The sequence below is a fragment of the Sebastes fasciatus genome, chromosome 20 (genome assembly GCF_043250625.1).
Source record: "Sebastes fasciatus isolate fSebFas1 chromosome 20, fSebFas1.pri, whole genome shotgun sequence".
Lineage (NCBI taxonomy): Eukaryota > Metazoa > Chordata > Actinopteri > Perciformes > Sebastidae > Sebastes > Sebastes fasciatus.
Window position 1 is genome coordinate 21349161 of NC_133814.1, and position 26241 is coordinate 21375401.

General features: G+C 39.2%; 1 protein-coding gene across 1 annotated transcript in view; it reads right to left on the minus strand.

Moving 5' to 3' along the window:
- LOC141758710 (heparan sulfate glucosamine 3-O-sulfotransferase 3A1-like) overlaps nt 1–6905 on the minus strand; it is a 41292-nt gene extending 34387 nt beyond the window's left edge. The window contains exon 1 of the mRNA XM_074620336.1: nt 6132–6905. Within this exon, the coding sequence (XP_074476437.1) occupies nt 6132–6607 (476 nt within the window). The 5' untranslated portion in view covers nt 6608–6905. The remainder of the gene's footprint in view (nt 1–6131) is intronic.
- Between the last annotated feature and the right edge of the window lie 19336 nt (nt 6906–26241).

Consider the following 26241-nt stretch of genomic DNA (forward strand, 5'->3'; position numbering starts at 1 on the left):
ACAGAGTTTTACCCAACTATTTGGAGTCTTAGGACACATAAAGTTAAAAGCTACCAATGTTTCATATTCTGACAGCCCTGCTGTCAGAACGGGAAATTTTATCCTCCTCAATAAATCACAGGTTTTTGCATCACAGCTTTTGGGTGTGCGACTGACTTTTTCGGGCAGTTGATGGAAATTCCCCTAACAAGCCAGACAAGTATAATTCTGAGGAAAGCTGGGAAAAGGAGGCTGGAGATGTTGCCACGTCACATTAAGAGCTTAAGAGGTGTTATACAGTACGGTACACATTCCCATCGGGACAAAGTGATTCATGCCGAGGACGCATATCGGCCCCGACAATAAACAAAGAGTCTCCAGAGACGGAAGCTTCCACGTTTTAAGTATTCACGGCTGCTAATGAAAGGAATCGCATAATTCAAGCAAATTGGACGCGGCGATTAGTCACAGAGAATCTGGACTTGTTTTGCACAAACACCAACAGTTTGTTTTCTTTATTTTAAAAGGATAGTATTACTGAGCAATTCAACATGTAACTGGGAGTTTGTTCTTGAGACATAAGCTTTCAAACTGTCACGTCTCAGATTAGTTTTGTTTATTTGAGAAGGCACCGTGCAAATTGATAAATATACATGGTATAAAAAAAATGCCAGAATTAGCCGAAAGGCTGTTTTTAATCTGTTGTCGCCGGTCCGCGGTGTTACAGAAGGCATCCTAAAATACATCACAACCAAAACAGGGCATGCAGTTTAAAAAACTAATTAAAGATGAAACTTTTAAACATTCGTGCAGCCTTAAAATCGTAAAAGCATCGGTACAGTAACTGTGACTCCGAGTCCCCCGAGATTAGAGGAGCAACGTTTAATCGATTAGTTGTCAACTAGTAAATTATTTGCAGACTATTTTGATAATCGATTAATCGGTCTGAGCAAGAAAAAAAATAAAAAATCTCTGATTCCAGCTTCTTAAATGTGAATATTTTCTGGTTTCTTTACTCCTCTATGACAGTAAACTGAATATCTTTGAGTTGTGGACAAAACAAGACATTTGAGGACGTGTTCTTGGGCTTTAGGAACAACATTTTTCACCATTTTTTGAAGTTTTATAGACCAAACAACTAATCGATTAATCAAGAAAATCGGATTGGATATCAGGCCGATACAGACTCAAACAGTTGGATCGGGTATCGGTGACAACGGGGCCGATCTATTCAATTCACTTCTATGTTTATATACTATATACATTATAGACTGGAATTTTTAATCAATTTATTGCTGCATTAAAATGGGTTGTTAAGGTTTTAACCGGTTCCTGTTAATTTAGAGATTTTTTTACCAAGTTGCTGGTGTACGATTTATTAATTTAATTATAAATAACAATTCAGTAAATGTATATCTATGTATTTATTTGTTCCATTTTGTTTTACAAAGTTAGGAAAGTTTAAGTCAAGCCAGATGTTGCCTTACACATAAAAGAATGACCCAAGTCACTTCCACACAGTGAGGCATATAGCTTATTAATTAAACACTGGTATCAGATCGGTACCCGAATGCTTCGAAGCTTCAACCATTGACATGGTTATTCGGATGCTTCGTTTGTTTTTGTTTTTATATACAAGTGTGTAATAATAAAGTATAAACCCCAAAATATCCCATGTAATAAGGAATAATCCCACAACATCATTCATTATTCATATTCAACGTGAATTATTTTTTAGTTATTCTCAGACGGATCTCGCTGTTTGTTGAGTGTAGAGGTTTGTGTGTGGACAGTAGTGCGGCAGCGGCACTGAAACGGGGGAGATGGAGACAGACAGACACATGGTATTTGGGACAGCCCTACCCGAGATTGTGGCGCTTTCTGACGAGGAGCCCGGGTAACTTCAAGCGGTGCAATCAACCTGATTTCCTGATTTCGACAAGCTACTTTTGAAGTGCACAGAAAACACCTCTACATGACCTCAAGCCAACAGCTTCAAAATGAATGCGACTCAATCATCCACAAAAGCGACCAACAGGAAAGACGTTGTCGAGGAGAGCCGACGAGATGAACTCCCGCAGAGCGGGCCGCGCTGTTGTAACAGTTATTTATTCCTCTTTTCAATTCAAGGGGTCCTTCTGTTTTAAAATGGACAGCATTTAAAGGGGGGGGAACCGGCACTATAAGGTCTGTCCTTGGAGGCACGGTCCAAATTCCAGAGAATCTTGGCAACTCCTCGGGATAGATGGGACCCTCATGGATATAAAACCCCACAATGGATGAATAGGTAAACAGAAGGGTGTGAAAGAGTGATGGCGAAAAGAGAATGTTCACTCTCAGAGAGGCACAAAGAGGGAGGTGTGTGAGGGGGAGATGGGAGAGAGCCAGGGAGTTCGGTGGGGAAGAGGAGAGGGAGGGTGAGCGAGGAGGCTCTGGAGGGAGTTGTCAGTGAGGGAGAGTAAAAGTTTTGTCTCCAGGCTTTTAGAGGGTGCTGTGTGGTGTGTTAACTCAATCAAAAGGTGAATTATACCTCCTGAGACACTCAGGTAACCTTTCATTATGGCCCTAATCCTTCTTAATAACAGAGCCGCAATGTCGGCAATGCCCCATTAGACAGAGAACCACTGAGAGGGAGAGCCATTATTCCCCACAGGCCGCTGGAAATGTGAACACACAACACTCACTCACACACACTCGCTGTGACAGATGAAATCAATCACACGTTCGACTTGAACGAGGTAAACGCAGCATACACTCCTGCATATGGGAGGAGAGTAAATGTGTGTTTATGTGGGATCAGAGTTCTTCTAAAGTTTCACTTTAAACTGCAAATTCAGACTGAAACTTTGGAATAACGGATCGACGAGACTGCAAACTTTGTTTAAAACACACAATATATAAAGTTTGACGCACTACATTACAATTTCAGTACAATTTACTCTTAATAGATATAAAACAAGCTGTCAAACATTTATCTTGTTGTAATTTATCTGCAAGAAATACTCTTATTTTAACTCTTGTTAATTAGTTTTGCACTTTCTTAACAGTCAGCACATCTATGCATTAAGTTTGGCTTTTTTAGAAAATAGTTTTATTATTTAGATTAGAAGCTCTATTAAGACTTTATGTAACTTGCAAAAGTGTTCATGATTTGCAGCGGACAAATATACATAAAAAATTATAAATAATTAAATCAATTAATGTGTAATAACATGTATGATTAATGTCTGAGTTTAATGGAACACATGGGTTAAAGAAAATATAATTAATTTTAGAAAAAAACTTCTGAAAAAGTTATGCAAAAAGTGAAAATGTCTGTTTACTGAACAAATACTTATTAAAGTGTCAATAATAAATTAATAAAAAAGTGTGAGCAGAAACTCCAAGCAGCTATATAAAGTTGCATTACATAAGGCATTAATGTTTCAACAGAGAAAATGCAAATTGTTTAAATGTTTAAATATTTAAGATGTGTCCTCGTCTTATTTCCCAGCCTAATCAAGCTGTAAACCCAAAGCAACTTAAAAGGCAGTCAACCCTAAAATGTGCAACAAAATGAGCAGCCTGATAACATCTAATGAAAACAGACTTAATGTAGCGTCATAAATCAACAGGCTTCATCCTACTAAAGTTGTTAAATAAAGATTTCTGGCTTGTGTGGACTAGACTTTATCAGTAGGATAAATAAAAAAGTTGGATAAACACGATCTATCACGATGGCAATTTAATGACTTATAACAATATACAGAAGTCAAACCGAGATTATAGGAGGGACATTAATTAATATGTTCTAATATCTCTCTACAGTGACTTGGTAGTATGAATATTAATAAATATATGCCAGGGTGAGTTGCCGTAAAGTGGGACACCTAAGCGCCAGTGGGTCCTCAAACAAATAAAAGTCAATACAACTATTGATATTTAATGTATTTCTAATACGCCTAAATGCTTCAGAACTATTATAGTATTTATTTATTTATTATTATTTATAGTCTCATTGTTTGTTTGATGTTGTTCGATTCTCCAGGTAACATCCACACCTATAAGCCTAAGTTCTGTAACAGCAATAACATTGTAAATGGTAAAATTACTGATTTAGTCTTGAGTGTTTCCGACATTAGTTGAGGTGATTTAGGACTTTTAACAGACTTTTCAGTGTCCCACATTTCGGATATGACTGTCCCACTTTAGGATATCAAGATTTGTCTGAGAAAACTTTGCATTAAACACAAGTATACAGTTTCTTTTATGAATGTGATATCTGCATTTTCTTCCTTTTGGTTTGATTAGGACACATCCTGGGGATTTCGGAGTGGTACTGGGTTTGGACTTAATGTATTGGCGTCATATCTAAAAAAAGTGTTTCAATTCTGATGTTTTTTCCTCCAAATATACTTTATTAAATATCCACCTGGGGCATTAATTATTGTGTTCTAATATCTATAACTTGATGAATATTAATAAATGTATGTTAGGGTGAGTTGCAGTAAAGTGGGACTCTACCTAAAGTGGGACACCTAAGCTCCAGTGGGTCCTCAAACAAATAAAAGTCAATAAAACAATTGATACTTAATGTCTTTCTAATACACCTAAATGCTTCAAACCTATTATAGTCTTTATTCTTTATTTATTTATTATTGTTTATAGTCTTGTTGTTTGTTTGATCGATTCTCAATGTAACATCCGCACATAAGCCGAGGTTGTGTAACAGCAATAACATTGTTAAGTGGTCAAATAACTGAACATGGGATTGCACATTTAACATTGAGGTGATTTTTAAGCCTTTTAACAGACTTTTCAGTGTCCCACATTTCGGATGACTGTCCCACATTAGGAAATCAAGATTTGTCTGAGAAAACTTGGGCGATCACACTTTTGGCTTCACACAATTAAATGAACATGATCGCCTGCATTTAATATACATGTTATGCTCATAGAAAACTGCTGCATATCAAATCAAGCGCTTCCTAAACTAACAGCAAGCCACCAGCCGGTGATCGAGATGTTTTGGCTTCCACTTTTGTGGACAGATATTATCTATACAACCAATGTGTTTATGATTAAACTGAGAGCATAAAACTGTTTATCCAGCCTCTTAATGTTGCTAATTTTGCTCTCAAAGTGCACCAAATTGATGCATTTAACTTTAAAATGTATCTAACAAAAGGGGTAGGGTGAATATTCCTGTATTTTTTCATATTCATAATAATGCACACAGTGCACTTTAGACTAAGCTCCTGGAGTTACCCTGCACTATACTCATTTTTAACAGTCTCTTCTGCACTTTTTAATAGTCGTGTATCACAGCTGTTACCCTGCACTATATTCAGTTTTAACAGTTTTCTTCATCTCCTTGTATTTTTATATCTGGTATATTTTTTTGTACTTTGCACTACTAACTTTTTACTAACATGTTTTGCACTATGGAACTGTGATGCTGGAAACTTGAATTTCCCTCGGGATCAATAAAGTTACTATCTATCCATCTATCTATCTATTGCAATAAATATAGCAGAAAAAAATATTTTGCAATGTCAGTTTTTTCCAACATCCCTAATATGTATATTAACAGGGATGTACCTCAACAAAACTGTTTATTTTAATGTGAAAGTGCAATAAAATCAATGAATAATCTTGATAAAAAAAATCATGATATCAATATTGATCAAAATAATTGTGATTATCATTTTTGCCATAATAGTGCAGCCCTAGTACTGATATATCTACCATTTATTTTGATATATTTAATTTATATTTTGAGTCTGATATTTTCTTTTTTTTGGTATGATTAGGACACATCATATCACAATATATTCCAGAAAATCTACAATGCAAAAAAAGTCCCACATTAGGATCATTCACTCTATTTATGTCAGTCTAACAAAAGTTATTTCCTCCAAACATACATAATTAATTAGAATATTCACCTGTACCACTCCAGTCCGTTGGGGAATGAATAAAAAAGCTTTTCAATTATCTGCACAACACTATAATATATTTTATAAAATACACATTTGACAATATTGGCTGACTGATCTGATATCAGCATGACTTGTTTTGCAGCAAAATCTCTTTTATGGAGTATTAAAATCATGATTACGCACATTCACTCATCCAAACGCAGTAATAGTAGTAAAATGAGTTTTTGTTACCTGTACCACTCCAGTCCGTTGTCATAGTTGCGGTCGAAGAAGTGCGGCTCTGCTCCCACGGCTCTGATGTCCGGATGAACCCGGAGGAACTCCAGCAGAGCCCGGGTGCCTCCTTTCTTCACCCCGATGATGAGAGCCTGCGGCAGCTTCTTGCTTCCTTCTCCGAGAGGACTGAGTTTACCTGCGAACCTTGGTGACACTAAATCCGGAGGCGGCAGGATGAAAGACTCCTGCAGCTTCCACTCCTCGTGCACAAGTCTTCTACTCCTCAGAGACCTCAAGTCCTGCAGGAGTCTGCTGGAGCTGCTGCTGCTGGAGGTGCTGGAGGTGCTGGAGGTGGTGGTGCTGCAGCGGTCTGTGAGGAGCTGCAGGAGGAAGAGTGAGGTGAGGAAGGAGCACAGCATGACCGCTGCTCTCCTCCTGCAGAAGGAGCCTCTCGACGGGGGGTCCAGTGCTCGGATGCGGCTAAAAGCCATACCGGTCCCTGGGTGGTCGGTGCAGGAGCCATGCTAGGCGACCATTATTCAGTCTTCTTGCCATGAAGAAACCAAAGAGGAGTCTTCATCCACACAGAGAGTGCTGCTGTGGATAACAACACCCCTATATACTCTCCTCCAGAAAAAGATACCTGCTGCTGCACACAGGTGAGAAAGATGACAGGTGCACATTTACAGGTGCACTCCTCTCAACTCTCCTCTCTCCTCTCTCCTCGCGCTCTGTGCAGGATGCCACCACTCCACCACCACGAGCCCTGATGTGCCTGCCACCCTGCACGTGTATAGAGTTGTAAACTTGTCAGGTTTGCTTGACAGGCACCTCCTCTGGCCAATGAGATGACGAGAGGAGTAGAGAGGATGACCAATGAGATTCCAGGTGGGCGGGGACACTCATACATTTGAGCATTTTAGGCAAATTAGAGGGGATTTTTTTTAATGCACAAAATAAAGTTGTGTGAAGTGGAAAAAAATACTGCATAGACACACTAAAATATGCAGTTGTGTCAATTCCACTATAAGGGCCACACTGGGAAATGATAATTACATCAAGACAATTAGACATATAGAGTTTATTGCTTTTATTTAAAGGTCTTATTGATAACACTTTTATGTAATAATACAAGTAGGGCTTTATTATATACAGTATATTATATAATTGGATTGTTTTCTTGATGCATTATGGTACAGGGAGTATTCAGATCCTTTCCTTAATGAAAAGTACAAACATTGCAATATAAAACTACAAGTAAAAGTCCTGCATTAAAAATGTCACTTCAAGTTTTTTATGGGCAATAAAAGTAGGGCTTTTCCTAAAAAATAAATAAATATTATGATTGTGAATTAATCATTTTAGCCCTAGAAAAGTCAACAAAATAGTTGCTTAGTATTTAGTCAAGCAAAATAATGCGTTCTTCAGCCCCTAATGAGAATGTGACATGTGTACAGTCAAGGGCGTAGGTTTCATTTCAACATTTGGGGGACATATCTTACACTTTCATGTGAATTTTTATACTCCAATTGCTGCCTTTCTGCATCAAGTTATGGTGGAAATGTCTTTATTTATGTAAAGGAAAACACAAAATTCAGGTGCCAGTTGACAATTCAAAATATAATGTAATATAATAAAGAGCAATTTTAGCGTTTGCAAAACACTGCATGGTTTTTGCCCCAAAACTGCATGTGATTATCATAAAGTGGGCATGTCTGTAAAGGGGAGACTCGTGGGTACCCATAGAACCCATTTTCATTCACATATCTTGAGGTCAGAGGTCAAAGGCACCCCTTTGAAAATGGCCATGCCAGTTTTGCCCTCGCCAAAATTTAGCGCACGTTTGGAGGTTTACATAACCTCCTTCCCGGCAAGCTAGTATGACATGGTTGGTACCAATGGATGTCTTAGGTTTTCTAGTATTTTGAGTTGAAATTTAGGTGCACTTAAGCACCCCTAATAACAAAATCGCCACTGGTCCTGATGTTAAAAATAAATGAATCTTTAATTTTGTTCTTGCCCATATTTCTACAAGTCTCATATAGCCTGTTTCAACATGACAACTCGATGGTTTTGTGGAACATTTAATAAGAAAAAATAAAAGTCAAAGATCTTTGGTCTTGTAGTTTACAGGTCCCATACAGCCGAGCCTTCTAGCATGCAATCGGCTGCACATAAAACCCTCAAACTTTGCTGTCAAGCAAAACTCACATGCAGCCCTTCAGCATGAACTTTACTTTGGTGCCGTTCTGTGTTAGCTAGCTTGTTAGCTTGCAGACACGCCTGTATGTTTGGTGTACGGGGTATGCGTTGCTGTACCACAACTAGGTGGGCCAAAATTTATTGAGAATAAAATTGATATAGGGGCCGGATCAAAATTTGTAAGGTGCAACTTGACACAAGCATCAATACATTTATTTAAACCTTTATTTAAATGGTATTCTCCTTGAGATCAACATCTCTTTTTTTAATCGAGACTTGTGCACAAGAGTGAACATATACATTATAAGCATATAAATACACTGAAATTACATACAAGACAATACAAAACGATATACTCCCCAGAGTTTTCCACTGTAGCAGCTTGTTTTGAGAGGCCAAAATTCTTCCTCACATCTTCAAAACCCTCGTGGGACCATTTCTCCGCATGCAGCTGAAATCAGGCCACCAAAGAAGATGCCCTCTGCCATGAACTCTTTTTTTTTATGACACGCAGAAGAACAAAAACTGTGAAATAATGATAACGGGGCACATTATTTCTTTACAAGTGAACAAGAACAGAAACCAAATGTTTCACATCTGCTCCTGCCTTTTGGGGTATTAGCATGAGAATGTGCAGGCAGTGCTTCAATGCTGCACAGCTCACTGCTCGAGAAAGAGGATGGAGACCTCAACACTGCCAGTGCCAGATGTCCCCCATGTTGTCGAAACAATACAAGGGGGTGTCGCGCATTTAACAAATCACACCCCGTGTCTTTTCTCTGTCTCGCTGACACTGGAGAGATGCTCGACCCCCTCAAACCAACTGTGATGGCACACCCAGCATTCCCTCACAGAGGTCAGATGGCTTCACACTCGGTGACAAATACTGGTAAAATAATGATGTTTAAACAAGTCATGCTCTCGTTCTTTTCATGGCAAATTGAACGCTGAAAGTTCCTAGACTTGCTGTGAGTACACTTTATTTTTTTATTTATGTATTTAAACAGTTATGAGAGGGACAATCTGACAGCGTAGTGACTACATAAAGGTTCCCGACCTCGTGGTCTGGACCCCCAACAGAGGTCACAAGATAAATCTGAGGGGTCAGACATGATTAACGGTTCTTTTTTCGGACTTCTCTTGCTATTAATTTTTAGTGAAACAGTTGATAGTTTTACCCAGTGGTGGAAGAAGTACTCACTTTAGTAAAAGTTGTAATACGAAGTATAAAAATATGCAGTTACAAGCAAAAGTTTTGCATTCAAAATCTCACTAATGAAAAGTATCAAAGTTCTCATTATGCAGAAACACCACTTTCCGAGTGTTATATTATTATATATATTATAGGATTGTTTTCTTGGTACATTATGGTACAGGAAGTATTCAGAAGTAAAAGTATAAACACTGCGATATAAAACTACAAGTAAAGGTCCGGCATTAATAATGTCACTAAAGTAAAAGTACGTAAGTAAAAGTAAGTGTGTTTTTTTCGGACTTCTCGTTATTTTTTTTAGTCAAATAGTGCATCATTTTATCTAGTGGTGGAAGAAGTACTCGGATCCTTTACTTAAGCAAAAGTTGTAATACCGCGTTATAAAAATACGCAGTTACAAGTAAAAGTCCCGTATTCAAAATTCCACTATATCAAAGTTCTCATTATGCCGAATGGCCACTTTCCGAGTGCTAAATTATATTATTGGATCGTTTTCTTGATGCATTACGGTACAGGAAGTATTCAGATCCTTTCTTTAAGTAAAAATATAAATACTGCAATATAAAACTACTCCTTTACAAGTAAAAGTTGTGTATTAAAAATGTTGTTTAAGTAAAAGTACATAATTAAAAGTAAGTAAGTATAGTAAGTATCTTACTTCTCTCATTATTCTTTATTTATTGAAATAGAGGATAGTTTTATCCAGTGGTGGAAGAAGTACTCAGATCCTTTACATAAGTAAAAGTTGTAATATACAGTATATTATATGTATAAAAATACACAAATACAAGTAAAAGTCCTGCATTCAAAATCTCACTAATGAAAAGTATCAAAGTATCTCATTGAATGGCCACTTTCCAAGTGTTATATTATTATATATATTATATTATTTGATCCTTTTCTTGATGCATTATAGTACAGGGAGTATTCAGATCCTTTCCTTGAGTAAAAGTACAAACATTGCAATATAAAACTACAAGTAAAAGTCCTGCATTAAAAATGTCACTTCAAGTTTTTTATGACTTCTCTGGTCTTTCTTTTTAAATATACCTTTTCTTAAGTAAAAGTTGTAATACTGCAGTATAAAAATATGCAGTTACAATTAAAAGTACTGCATTCGAAATCCCACTAATGAATAGTGATATTATTAAAAGTTCTCATTATGCAGAACGGTCACTTTCTGGATGTTATATTTTTTATATTTATTATACTATTGGATCATTTTCTTGATGAATGATGGTACAGAAAGTATTCAGATCCTTTCCTTAAGTAAAAGTATAAACACTGTGATACAAAACTACCCCTTTACAGCATTAAAAATGTCCCTTCAGTAATAGTACGTTGGTAAAAGTAAGTAAAAACGTTTTCTTTTTTTTAAATAGTTGATAGTTTTACCCAGTAGTGGAAGAAGTACTTAAGTAAAAGTTGTATGTGTTATTAGCAACTTTAAAAAGTACTCGTAAGAAAAATGGCCCTTGTGTTATGCATTAATGTGTGTAATGTTGCAGTTCTTCGAGATGGAGATACTTTTGAAACTACTATATATACGGTTGGATAGTTTAATCTGCGAGCAGTGTATCATATTTCGTAAAATTCATTCATTCAATCATCTATTTTGATTAATTAAAAAACAAGTATCTGCAAAGTAAGTATAGTTGTGGAATAAACGTAGTAGAATTCAATGGAGTGGAAGTATGGAGAGCGTAAAATTAAGTACAAGTACCTCAAAAGTGTACTTAAGTAAAGTACTTGAGTAAATGTATTTAGTTACTTTCCACCACTGATTTTTGCCTCTCAAAATGATTGAAATAAAACAATCTGAGAAGAGAAAATCATAACATTTGTGACCGCTGATAAAGACCATTGATTGGTCTAATAGCTCTGCTGTCGTCTCTAAATCATAGGTCTAACGTACCCATTCTCAGCCGGGTTCAATGTTTGTGCAGCGACACATACTTCCTTAGAAAAAAAACAGCATTTAGTGTGTAATTACACACCCAGACATTTGTGCTTTTAGAAAAATGTGCAAGCAGTCTCGAAGGCATGTAAAAACGCAATTCCGCTTTCATCTTCGCCGTTTATCCAAATTGCAGCACTATGGTTACACTGACGCAGCCTTTTTGGCATCTTGGATGCAGAGTTGGGGTTTTAAGTTTAAAGGGAGTCCAAACACAAACTGTTTATTATCCTTTTGAATATAATCTTGCGTTTACTTTACATATTGAATAAATTCTCAGGGGCATGCCATGGGAAAGCAAACATGTGCCAAGGCGAAAAACCAAATAAGGAGCGGCCGAATTATGTGCATGTTGTTTCATAGAAATCTATAAACCATACCTAGACTTTCGCGCTCTCAAATGCACCATCACCAGTGAGAATAAAGTCATGCAGGAACTCTTTCCATTGCTGAGCTGGCCAAGTAGTTAGACTGTGCGTCTCAGCCATGCACATAATTTCTAGACAGGTTTATGAACTGAGGTTTGGGAGCTGTCAGTTTGGAGGAGACATCTTTACTGCCAATATAATGGCTTTACGTTTCTCGACCTGAAATCCGCGGCGATAAAATATTTCTATTTTCGGGACAATATTCATCTTCGGCTTTGGACAACCAGCCTGTTTTAAAGTTGCTAAAATTTATGCTTGATATTGAAATATTGTCCAAGAAAAGAAAAAAAAAAAAGGTACAATGCTCCATGTGGCAAACATGGTTAGAAACAGATGCAGCTAGTAAAAATAAGATTTACACATGGAAATTGTATGGATGTAATTTACGACATGTTCCGTGCCTGAACTAAGATCAGCGTCACGAATTTCCACACAAGCCGGGCAGCTCCTTGGCTCCAGACGTTCATCTCCTAAAACCATCTCATTTTGAGGAAAATTGAAAAGGCATTGCCCACTTAAGAGCTCAATTAGGTATGTTAGTAAGAACTTCAGAAAACTAAAAATACACAGTACAGTACTTACCACCCAGATGGCTTTAAGAGATTTTTTAAAAATAGATGAAACACTTCTATAGAAAAGATGAAATCCCCTTTCTTGGTACTCAACCTGTTAATGATAATTTCAAACACTGTACTTGCACATGTGTGTATAGTGTGTGAGCAATGACTCAGTGTTTTACTGAAACATTTTTCTTTCACTGCGAGAGGAAATGTACTCGTTCTATATACACAGCTGTTGGCCATTCATCGAGGTTGGGTTCTTCTGCTTCGTTGGCAGGCCGCGCGCTGAACAGGAAGGGTTTCTATTGAGCACGGAAACCCAAATAAATTGTCCTCTTAATCAGATTAATGCTCATCTGAAGTGGGCTGTTTCTCTAAATCGTCTCAAAAATGTCAACATACAACCGATTTGAATTAAGCACACGAGCAATTAGGCTCCATTCATCGGCGCTTTATCTCGAGATTTGTGTTTGCTGACGTTTGCCACAAGCAGAGGAGGAGATGGAACATAATTATGGCTTTTCTGTCTTTTTTTAAACAGGTTTTGATTTAGTTTATATAATATTTTCAAGGGAAAGCCTTGAAACACAAATCCTGTAAAATCTGATGCCATTGGTTACGCTTGAAAACAAAAGCATAATTAATTTATGCATCCACGGAGGTGAATAAATTCAAGATTAAACTTCTTGTACAGTGTGTGTGTGATGCCAAAGCATGTGTTGTTGCAGCTTGTGTGCGGTGTGTTAACATTTCGTGTCACATTCCTTCCTCCAAGAGGCAGCAGGATGCAGCTGATTATGAGAAAGGCAGGCGGGGTGGTGTTGGGAGAGAGGCACTGTTCCAGTTGGAAGGTCGTGTGGACGTATGTCCATCTCTACAGGCCGGTAATCACGTTTAAAGACGAGCTAGTGTGGGTACAAAAAGGTTAATGGCACATGTGGCTTGTTGTGTCCCAAACAGGAGGACACTTGTCCAAAATAATCTCCAAATGCACTTGGCACTAGGATGATAATGTCATGGTGACTTTGTATGAAACAACCTTTAAATGCTCCACATGGGAAATCTTCACCAGGGAGTTAAAAACCTGAATTGTTTTAACAAGAGATGAATATTCAACACTTAAAACTCCTGAAAAGTTCGTTCAAAATCTGAAGTATTTCACAACAACATTGTTTGCCACTGTGTGGGTGTGGAAGTGGCCTCGCAACGAAGCAAACAATCCCAACAACTGACTTTGATTCAAATCCTGATTGATGCACTGAAGTATCACTTTTTCTCCAACTGAGACTAAAACAAAAATACAGGAATCTCAAATGTAGAAAAAAAATTTCTAACTTTGGCAGAAAATTGTGTTCATGAAGGACCCCATCATTCAGAGTATTTAGAAATTATATTTTGGGGGGCTATTAAAGGACCAGTGTGTAGCATTTAGGGGGATATATTGGCAGAAATTGAATATAATATTCATAACTATGTTTTCATTAGTGTATTATCACCTGAAATTAAGAATCGCTGTGTTTTTGTTACCTTAGTCCGCTATGTTGCTCCGTCATGTTTTATAGCCTAGAACGGACAAACCAAACAACGCTCAAGAGAGAGCCTTTCACATTTTTATGTTACCTGAAGACACGCTTGGAGAGGTTAGCAAAGGGGAATTCAGTTGGTTGCAATCTGCAACCTCACCACTAGATGCCACTAAATCCTACACAATGCACCTTTACAGGCCTTTACATACCCAGGCGTGGCGAATAAACGACATGAAAATGTGAAATACTCACCTGCGAATATTATATGTCTAGGGCTTTTATTGAGAAAGGTTAGAACAGAAGGAGTGGATCTGGTATGCACAGCCTTTGTCAAGGTTGAAAGAAATTTTCCGTCTTGGTTCGGACTATGGAGCCACTGTCTTGATGTTTTATAAATATAGACGTAACTCAACAACGCACAATGTGATTTGGTTGATGCCTTTATTCGGGCAGCGAAAGCTCAGAAAAATTGAGCTTGTTCCGAAAAAAATTATGTCACATTTTGTGTGACAGTATTCATGACAAAAACAACAATTCGAAAAAAATATATTGACGTGCAAATTTAAGGTGCACTGTGTAGGATTTGGCGGCATCTAGTGGTGAGGTTGCAGATTGCACAGTAGGAGAACTACGATAGCAGACGCAAAAACATGAAAACATGAAAACATAAAAACATGAAAACGCGAATGGCCATATCTAGAGCCCATGTTTGGATTGTCCGTTCTGGGCTACTGTAGAAACATGGCGTACTCTGTGAAGAGGACCTGCTCCGTATGTAGGTATAAACGGCTCAAACTAAGCTAGCGCAAACACAACAATTCTTATTTTCAGGTGATTATACACTAAAGAAAACATACTTATTAATATTATATTCCATTTCTGCCAATAGATCCCCCTAAATGCTACACACTGTTCCTTTAATCACACACAAAAAAAATGCCCCCGGTGTGTAAAGCCCTTAACACGGTTTATTCAACATTATCATACTGATGGCATCCTGATAGCCCTCAGTATAGCCGTCTATAACCAGGCTGCAGGAAGAGATGATAGCATCATTACACAAAGACCCACAAAGTCCAAGAACAAATGCGCACCACGTTGACCTTTTGACCCTGCTCTGTGCCTGGTACAAGGCCAAACCGTGGAGATGGTGTTGGGTGATATGGGATTGATATTGAACGTCCAAATGACCAGCGCAGATGATGCGTCACATGCGAGCCCATTAGAGCCCCGTCGGCGCATGTGTTCATTAAAAAGCAATATGTGGAAGTCCGATCTGCCATTTCCTGCAGATACGTATCTGCTCATACATCCAGAGAAGACAGCTAGGCTGTGGGTTGTTTTAGCCACCACAGGGCTGGGTAATCACAAAGCATAGATCCTCCAACTGTGAGCTCGAAATTAACCGTGTTGCTAACAGAGCCTGAAATTGTGTGGGATTGAGGGTTAGGGCCTGCAATCTGGCCAGGATATCTTCACGCTGTTTGCTGCTGTAATGCGATGATGGAGCCCAAGCAGAATCGATTAAAGCAATCATTTGTTGAATCAGATGTTTTTCTGCCTGGATGCAATAACGGTATGACGTGTCTGCGGCGCTTGTGAATAGCCTCGGCCTGATGTAGAGCAGTACACGCAGAGCAGCAACAGTCTTTATTTTGGCAAATGACCATGTTTCATGTCAAATAACTGACAAAATTCAGTATCACAGGCCATATGGAAATTATCGTAGCTATAGCGCTGAATATGTGATGTTGTGGTTTTAAGGCATGTTGCACAACCACAACTGGGACTTCTTTGATGCTATCATAGCAATGAGACCCGTTTAAAAGCAACTTTCCAGAGTGTGATATTGCACAGCAATATCACGTTGTCCCTCTCACCTGTTTTCTTTGAAAGCGATATCAATCCCAGGCAATGACACCTCCAAAAATTACTGCGTCCGTAAACGAGCTCCGTGTGGTCTTCAGCCCACACTGAGGCCTGGCTTCCATACATTGATGGACATAGGAGAGTGGGAACGTCGTCCAAGACAAACAAGACCCTCGGTTTGTGTGATTATTGTGCATAGTTAGAATAATTCTCAGTGAAAGAGAAGCGGAGGATGACGGGGGCAGCTGCTGTCAGAGTCGGGGAACCTGACGGTGTGCAGCATGATGTATGGGGAGATGCCGTTTTTGGAGATCCTAGCCCACCCTCCTTCCCATTAATGAACTCCCTAAAGGGTATATGAGCAGAGATGCAGCAATAGACAAGCCTGTGGTGCTGGATGTGGCGGATATTGCCTTACCTCTGGAGAGGGCTAATGACAAATGGATGGTTGAAGCGACTGGAAAGAGATTGATCTCCTTACATTTTACCCCACAGACATTCCATCTTTTCCTGGACCATCTACTGTATGAGGTGTGCTGTGATATTAACTCAAACCTTTTATAGCTGTCAGTTTAAGACGTTTTTTTTTTTGTTCTCAGGTGCACCCGAGCTGGAAACCACACACTCTGCAAACACCTGAGATTGATCCTCCCCGTCAAAGAGGTCATGAGAACTGGGGTGACTGGCGACGAGAGCGTGCCTGTGAGTATGTTTGGGGTGATGTTTAGAGGGATCATGTTGCATCTGATGTCGTCACCAGACATCATGAGGGGCAAGACGACTAATACACTGAGCAATTTGTTCAGGCTGTTCTCATTCCCGTAGCTATACCTACGAAAACGTTATGAACTGTAATTCGTATATATCCCACAAGTCAATTGTATGTAATCCACAAAATTGTGAACTAGGAAGTATAAAGAGCGACAAACTCTGCTTACAGAGGAGGTTGGGGTTGATGAGTGGGTTAAGAGAAAACATTGGACTTTCGCCCAGGAGCCCACTGTTCGGAACTTCGTGTAAGCTTCGTACTTAAGTTACGCCACTTTTATTTTTATAGTTATTTTAACCCAAACTGCAACCTGTTCCTAATCCTAACTAAGTATTTTTTGTTACATAACTTCCGTACCTAAGTTACGCCATATCCGGTGTTATTTTAACCCAAATTGCGATCTTTTCCTAAACCTAACGAAGTAGTTTTTATCACGTAACTTCCGTACCTTCCGTACTTCCAGAGTTATTTTAGCCCGAACCTCGATATTTTTTTACAAAACCTAACTAAGTGGTTTTTGTCACGTAACTTAAGTAGGCCACGTCCGGCGATATTGTAACCCAAACCAAGATCTTTTCCTAAACCTAACCAAGTTGATTTTTTCCTAAACCTTACTAAGTAGTTTTTATCACGTAACCTTCCTACTGAAGTTACGCCACTTCCGGAGTTATTTTAACCCAAATCGCAATCTTATCCTGAATGTAACTAAGTTGTTTTGTTGCCTAAACCTAACTAAGTAGTTTTATTTTGAAAAGACTGGAGCAGAAATTGCCACATGTGTTGCTAAACATTCGTAGGAAAACTCACAAAAAATGAGGAATAACTTTTCGTAACATACAAGCTGTAGTATGAGGGTACGTTGATTTGTTGACAGTGCTGATAACTCCAAGCAACAGGAAACAAAGCCTATTCCTGTGTCTAAAATCGATTGAAAAGTTGTATCCTAATGATTAAAACAATAACTCGAAGGCATATATTTAATCATCATGCCACAGTAGATCTGATAAGTTTAGGGAGGCAAGTATGTCTAAACATTTCATATAACTCCCATTTTAAATGACATCACTGAACAGGACTGATGAGAAGGAAATGATGTTCTGAGGTGATTTTTCTTTGTCAATTGCACAATAAACCCGTCATCTCTCACTGCCGATAAGGCTGCTTTTTCCATCCTTCATGCGTAGGTGAGGCGCTAACCTCTCGCCCCCTCCATGGCAATATTTACATCAGAGAGGATCTCGCCTGCATGGTCACATGGAAAATATGTAATGAAGACTATTTGTTAATGTCAGCGTCTGGCCCGGTGGTGCCTCGTGGAATAATCTGAGCTCTCGGCCATTTACGGACTGCTTTTTCAGACACGTCTAATTAAATTTCTGCCTTGGATGAATCGTTAATAACAAATGGTGTGTGGATGATACCTTGTTAGATGCGGCACATAAGCGGGTTGCGTTTGCATGCGGCTGCCAATCTTTTTCTAACCTCTTCCTCAAAATGGTTGTTTTGGATTGAAAAATATAGCAATTGTCTGCCGGAGTACCATTAAAGTATTAGAGCTTAAAGTAGCTGCTAACATATGAGACCTTTAGTTATGTTGGATGTGAAAAGTCTATAATTGCTCCCTTTTTAAGAAGACGAAATTTCACCATGCATGAAGGATTCACCTAAAAATAGGTTTTGAGGTAAAGGTTAGATTTTAAGTGTGGTGCCAATTACCTCAGACTTCAGTTGCATGTAAGAACAAGCTAAAGCCACTTGACGCAGCGTTGTCATTTACATTCCTGCAGACGTGTGCGGCTTTCAAAATCCATAAGAAATTATACATTTGCATACCTACACATGCAACTGACAGACCCCAAATCTTCAAAGACCGAACAGATATAATCCATTGTGTGTTAAGAAGACACCACCACACATCATTCAATTTATAAATCGCCTATACATTTAAAAGCAAGTGCTAATATGAATTACCTCCATTTAAACCCTAATTCAAGAGTTTTTTTTTCAACCATAATGACAGTCTTTTAATAAATCTTTGTTGAAGATGTATACTCCAGGGATTAAGTATGGCAACTTCATGAAGCTGTGAGGCTCACAACAGTCAGATTAAAAATTAATCGTAAAAATCAAAACAGCAGAGGCGAGATATCCTGACTTTTAGTCCCAATTATGGGTCAAGCTCCTAAAAACTTTGTCAATCTGACAAACCCAGGTTGCAACAGGTTGTTTTTTTAGGAAGTTTTAGTTTCCAAATCAAAGTTAAGATATGTATGGAAACCCTGAGAGGCAAGTGAGTATATAAAAAAAATTCTAAGTCTGATCTAAATTGTTTTCTCTCCTGTGTTTATGACTTAAGAACAGGTTTTTCCAGGATACTCTTTCTAAGTTCCTTAATTTTTTTGTCATCTGTGAAACAGGAAAAAAAAATAGTTTTGGCAGGTGAATCTTTTTTTTAAAAATGTCAGGTTATTTTTTGTATGTGTTTGTTGTTGTAATACTCATTTCGGCCACATGAGGCTGAAGTTCATTACTACCACATGTTCTAAATAGGACTAAAAGCATTGTTTTTATCTGTTCTCAAGTCATGAACACAGAAGAAAAAACAATTTCGATCAGACTTAGAAAAATAGATTACCAGAATTTCTTTTTCTCACTTGCCTCTCAGGGCTTCCATAGATAACCCCAAAGACGTCATTATGTTTTCAGAGTTGACAAAGCTCCTCCAGAGCCACAGTTCCCCATTAACGGAACAGTGTCTATAACATTTACGGGGATTTATTGGCAGAGATGGAATATAATATTAAGAAGTATGTTTTCTTTAGTGTATAATAACCTGAAAATAAGAATGGTTGTGTTTCCGTTCCTTAGAATGAGCCGTTTATATCTACATAGTCCTTTTCATGGAGCGGGCCGCCATGTTTCTACAGTAGCCCAGAACGGACAAACCAGATCCTACACACTGCACCTTTAAAATCCCACAATTTATCCCATTTAATGGAAGGGTCGATGGACAGATGTTGCTATACGTCATGCAACAACAAGTTGCTTGTAGCAGAGTAACAATAAAAAAGACAGACGACACTTTAAAACAAGTAAAAGATGTAAATGTGTCCTCATTGCTCTTAATGTTTGAAGACGCCTGCGGCCAACGTGCAAACTTCAAATGCACTAATCAATCAGAGCTGTATATCCAGGTCTGTATCTGAACCTCTTCTGGGTTGTTCTAGCACAGCCTTCAACTGTGGAGTCTTAAATGTCTATCTTTACAACAAAGTCACTTAAAGTTAATCACTGCGGGGTAAGCGAAGCTATCAAGGCCATAAACGTTGCTCAACTGTTAGAATTGTAACTACCCAGGGCCTCGCTGGAGTCAGGTGGACTCTTCACTGGGTGAAACTGCTAAAGCTATTAAGGGATGAGAGTCCCTGTGCTGCAGAACATTAACTGAGATCCATCAGCACCAGCGAGGATGCAGACAAATAGTGTACACACAGACAGACACATATACACAGCCACATATGCTGGGAACACACAGATGTATTTACACACAGTTATACACATGGAGACACCCACACAGAGCACATCGCAGAGCCCAGACAGATGTGACTGCTCTGACAATCGAAACAGAACCACATCTGGGCTAACGGTTAGGTATGTGGATGTTTCCCAGGAGTGTTCCCCTCTTTACCCCGAACGTATCGCTCTCTCCGCCCACACGGGCTGAAAACCAATGTGTTACGTATGTCTTTGTGTAGGTGTCCTCCAGTCCTCACCCATGGTCAAAGTGTTACATTCCAGACGCACACCTTAAAGTCTGACCGGAAAAAAAAGAAGAAGTTATCCCTTCTCACTCTGATGAGCTGCCAAAGGAGGGGAAATGAGAATAAAACATGGTGTCGTAACGCAACCTTCATATCACTTTTTTTTACCACTCGTAGGATGACAGACAGAGAGTGATAAAATGAAAGCCTGGCCAAGGTTGCGTCAACTCCCCCTTCATACGTAATGAGGATGGGGAATGCAGACGCATGAGAGGAATCACTCTCATTGCTTTGAAAATGCTTCTTATGGGGATGATTTAGAGATGTAGCACCCAGAAACAAGGAGTGAAGGATGTTTTGGCTATTTATCTTTTCAGATTAGACTCGCCACATCAGATGGCACTGAGACACTACAGGCAAAAACATCATATTTCATACACTCAACTTTGATATTTTGATTCCATAACATGTCTTCTTTCAGACTAGTGGAAAGAAAACATCCGAAATACGCATTTAGGTGTTTATATTACTAATTTGTCTATTTGCGTCTGTAGATTTCTCCTAGATTCACCAAAAGTTAGCATTAGATAATGCCTCATTTGCATATTTAAACATACAATTTCAGAAAACTTGTAATACAAAATATATTTGTCTTAATGTAAGTGATCAACTGGGGAAGTTTCATGGTGATATCTATTAGTTGAAAATTGTACCCTATTCACCTGTAGTGTCTTGGAAAATGTATGAAATTTATAATACATATCTTTAAAGGCTGTTTTCTCAAAATGAGTTTTTTCTCAGACTCTGAGCCAGATATCTCCACTTCAGTAGCACTTACATACACCAAACTTTACAACACCATTTTTATCTATATTCTGAAGGTTTTTACAGAGGGGGTTGTTCATATTTCATTCATAGCCTGATTTATACAACATTTCATTCCTAAAAACATGGCAAAAATAGATTTTTTTGAATGGCTGTCGACAGTAATTTCTGATTTATAGAGTAATAAAAAGAGTTATCCAAAATCCCCTCTGTAAAAACCTTTGACTCTAATATGTCAACATTTTTTAACCTGGCCTTATCCAATGATCAGATTTCTTTTCTGGAAATGTATGAAAATTAGCACATATCTGATAAGAGAATGCCTCATTTGCATATTTAAACATACATTTTCAGAAAACTTGTAATATAAAAAATAATTGTCTTAATGTAAGTAATCAACTGGGGAAGTTTCATGGTGACATCTATTAGTTAAAGTTTTTACCGTATTCACTTGGAGTGTTAAACAAAATGTATGAAATTTTAAAGGCCGTTTTCTCAAAATGAGTTTTTCTCATATTCTGAGCCAGAAATCTCCACTTCAGTAGAACTTACATACACCAAACTTTCCAGTTTTATTCCTATCTATATTCTGAAGGTTTTTACTGAAGGGTTTGTTCATATATCATTCGTAATCTGATTTATATCATATTTTTTTCCGGCAAAATAGCACATATTTAATAAGACAATGCCTCATTTGCATATTTAAACATACATTTTCAGAAAACTTGTAATACAAAAAATAATTGTCTTAATGTAAGTGATCAACCGGGGAAGTTTCATGGTGATATCTATTAGTTGAAATTTTTACGCTATTCACCTGTAGAGCCTTAATTGATACCCTAGAACTGTATTTTACATAGAGACTGAATAAGCTATCATTTAATGGGGGAAAAAATTCCACGCTTGCTGAGCTTTTTGCTGCTACAACTGCAATGAGCATCGCCTCTGCTTCCCCCACCCACCACCACCACAATGTCAGCGCAACCTCATTTCGATGTACAGATAGCAGAGATAGGGCCAACACTTCTGCCGCCACAATTTGACACAACTAATTTAGAACTGGTCTTTTTATGGATGCCTGGAATATATTACCTTGCCAGAAACATAATAATAATGGAGAAGCATCAATCAAGCGGGCCCTGTGCATACATTGTGTAATAAAAGCTTATCTCTGGGTGACACAGTCCGTCTGACTCAGCCTGCCAGCCGGAGCGAAACTATACGCGAGCTCTGCCATCAGGCGCCGGTTAACACTGCATAAATATGCAGTTTAAGAGTCAATGACATTTTAATAAGGTAAAGCTGACAGCTCACGGCTCGCCACACAAACACCCAGTTGTTTTCCAGAGTCCCAGAATCAAAAAAATAGACAAGCTAGGAGTCCATGTCTACACAGAGTCACGCTGTGAGAAAGAATGTTGTTTCTTTGAATATGTATACCCCCCTCAGCTGTCATCACACACCTACCAAATCGTCAGACATTGGTGTGTTCCCGCCGCTCTCCCCCCCTCCTCTTCAAGTGTTTCTATAATTTTTTCCAGGCGTTAACTGGATTCAGCTGCTTGTGAACTGCTTTGGCTCTCATCTCCACTTTCCATATTATTTAGAAGGGGCCTTTTTGTTGATGTATGGTGCCGAGCTTGTTTTGCTGACTGTTCTCACCGGCACCTCTCAAAGTCCTCATTGTGTCCTCGTGTGATGTCATTGGCTCCCCAAACACCTGGGAAATCCTGGAGTTTGTGTCAGAGTCTGTTTGGATGAGGCTTTTTCATGGGCGTGTTGCATGCCCGGTGCATTTGGGACAGCTTAGTGTTGGTTAGCCATGATTAATGGCGGCAATGGGTGGGCGTACGGGCTTTAGAGGGAGACGAGGCTGTCTGATTTGTCAGCTGCATTCATTAATAACACCAAAGGTTGAGCTAATATAATTTCTACATTCCCATAAACTGATTATGTCACAGCAAAACTGACATTCGCCTCGAACTGCCTCTGAAATATGTCTTACTCAGAGACTCTAACTGTGAAATATCCAACAAACTGCTGAACTACTTATGTATTTATCTCAGATAGTGTGGTCCAAAGTCGAGGACTTTGTTATTTCATGCCACGGCGTCCACTCCACCTTGTCAATCAAAAGCTTCAGACAGCCACCCGTTTCACGACCAAGGTCAACAGACAGGACTATGACGGCTCCAGATGGGCTGGAAAAACATCAGCTTCACAAACACACACACACATTTTTCCACTCTTTAAGCGACGGCGATTAGCGCTCTTCCTTCTTTAGGGCGTTTTGCATCAACTGGGATCTCGCTGCAGTTGGCGGCGTCCCTCTTTTAGTCCCCTCGTCTTTGGAAAGAATGCCCTCCCAACGTCAGTAATCCCAAAACTGCAACACACGTGCTTCGGCCTTTATTCTTTATTTGGATCCTCCCATTAGATCCTGTTGTAGAGGGCGATAATAACATATTTGGTAGCCTCTGCCCCTTGACCCCCCCGGCCTACAGAGGAATGTGAAGATGGATACAGGCAGAATGAGGGCTAATGGGGATGATCCTCTGAACGTGGGCTGTCGCTCATTGTCACTGTGGTTTGGGCATTGTTGGCATTAGAAAGATCAGTGTGAAGACATGGCTCATTGGATTCCAAACGTTTGTAGCCCTGCTTCCTCCCTTTGTAATGACCATAGAAATAGAATAGGAGTAGAACTGACATTCCCATTCAAATCAACATAGCAGGAGAGTCAGAGCGGCGTCAATTTTTTTATATTTACCGTTGCCATTGCAACCGTTGTAGCAGGCTAACTTCCATATAAACTGACTTACGGCAAGTCACAGACTCACTGAGGTGAGGTTTTGCAGTAAAACGAGCACTGGAGTAGTAACGTTATGAAGCATAGGGCGCCAGAGTTAATGAGTATAATTTAACAACTTAATACTTCATCCACACACTCTTGTTATAGCGTAGGAAAGTACATTGCTATCGCCAGATGAGTGACAACTTTGTTCGGCTCATTTTCTGTAACCAGTGTACCATTAAAGCATGGTGGAATTGGCAAGCAAGCCAGCTAACTAGCGGACAGCTGGGTAGTTAGTTAGCTTGCTAATTCCGCCATGCTCTAATGCTACACTGGTTACAGAAAATGAGCCGAATAGCAGGCTGGTGGCCAGCGGCAGCGCTCGGTCTAACCATAGACTGTATATAAAGATGGACGGCATGACAGCTCCCAAAAAGTGAAGTCAAAACATCTTGATCGCCCCCTGGTGGCTGGCTGCAGTATAGGTCATAGATCCTGCCCTCTCCATGTTAGCGGATGGGACATGGGTCAAACTAAAAAGTCAAAGTATACGTCAAATACATTTTTCCCAAAGATGGTTTCTGTCATTTTAGGTAGTTCTTATCACGTTGATGTGTGTTCAAGTGTTCATTTTTCTGATACGTTTGGTTTTAATTAGTTATTTGATGCTATAAAAAGGGGGTGAGACATCATGATTGGCAGCTGTGATCTCTCGCTGACAAGCTGCGGCCGTGCTTGGCTCGCGATTGGTTTGGGCGGGTGACCTCGATACCACGGCTTCACCACCCGATCACTACTGCGCGGACTCTGGCTCCAAATGACGTCAAAATCTCAAGGCGGCAGCTCCCGTATCCGGGATATTTTGGCTTCACTTCTGTACAGTGGGAGGAAGTGGAGATGCGTCGTCCATCTTTATATACAGTCCATGGGTCTAACAGTTCCTCCACCTCACTCCCTTCCTCTTCGACCACCCTTTACGGCCCCACTGACATCTGCTTTCACCATAACGACTAACAACAATCACCATTTTCTTTTGTACCAGTCAAATGACCACGGAAAACAGTTCAATGTCCGTTTGACTCCTATTCTATTTCTATGGTAATTTCCAGGGCTCGTAGTAATGTCAACATTATAGATCTCAGCTGTTTCTTGGTGCAAGTAGTGACAATAAAAATGCAAAATCTGAAGCAATTAAGGCAGTAAAGCACAGAATAACGATGCCAATATGCCTGTCTAGGTGTTTTTACTTCAAAGGCTACAAATCAACAAGGAAACAGTGAGACCGTCATCACTTTAACGTTGTTATGGAGAGACTTTGAACTCGTCTAGACAAATAATTGGTTATTCATTCGTCTGTTTGTGCACGTGTTTTCTGTCCGCCACATTTTAAATGCAGGGTTGCTGATATCTCATTAGGGGACAGCCAGTCCGGTGATAAGCTGCAGTCAGACAGGATGAATCCCTGTCTCGTCTGCAGGCCTTATAGACGCCACACCCAGTCCGAGACCATCAACACACAGGCAAATATAAACCTACAGTACATAAATGTACACACACACACACAACATCCCCAGCTGTCACAGTCTTCCACAGCTGATTTACCATCTTGCCTTTGAAAGTGTGCGCTCCCATATACTTACTGAGCAGCAGGGCAAAGGAAGGATAGGCCTTTTTTTTTTTTTTTAGGATGGTCGTGTATCACCTCTGGTTGTAAAAATATCTTCTAACCATGCTGGTGATGCACTATAACATGTAATTGCTTCGTGCTATATTCTCCAGCGAGGGTGAACCATTTGTACTGTTTACTACGCGGCTGTTGAAGACGATGTAGCGCACATTATTTTGACATATGAAGCCATGCTGACTAAATCTTGCAGTTTGAAATTGTGCCACTTAGGAGATGCTTTTAGCTTTGATTATAACTTGTTTTGACAACTCATTCACTCAAGTAGCAGCAGAGACAGCGACACACAATATTCAGCCTCACATACAGTAGTTGTGGAATTGCTTTGTAATGTTAAATGGCCTACTAGGTCCAAAACTGTTTAGCCATGCTAGTGGCGAGGCTCCATGGATGGTAAGGTCCACCACCACTTTGACCTCTATTACCACCATGACGTTCACATTTGTGGTTTTGAGTTTCTCGACAGCTATTGGATGATCTGCTTTGATATTTGCTACAGACAGGATGAATTTTAATTTGTGCTGTCAGAGCAATTCA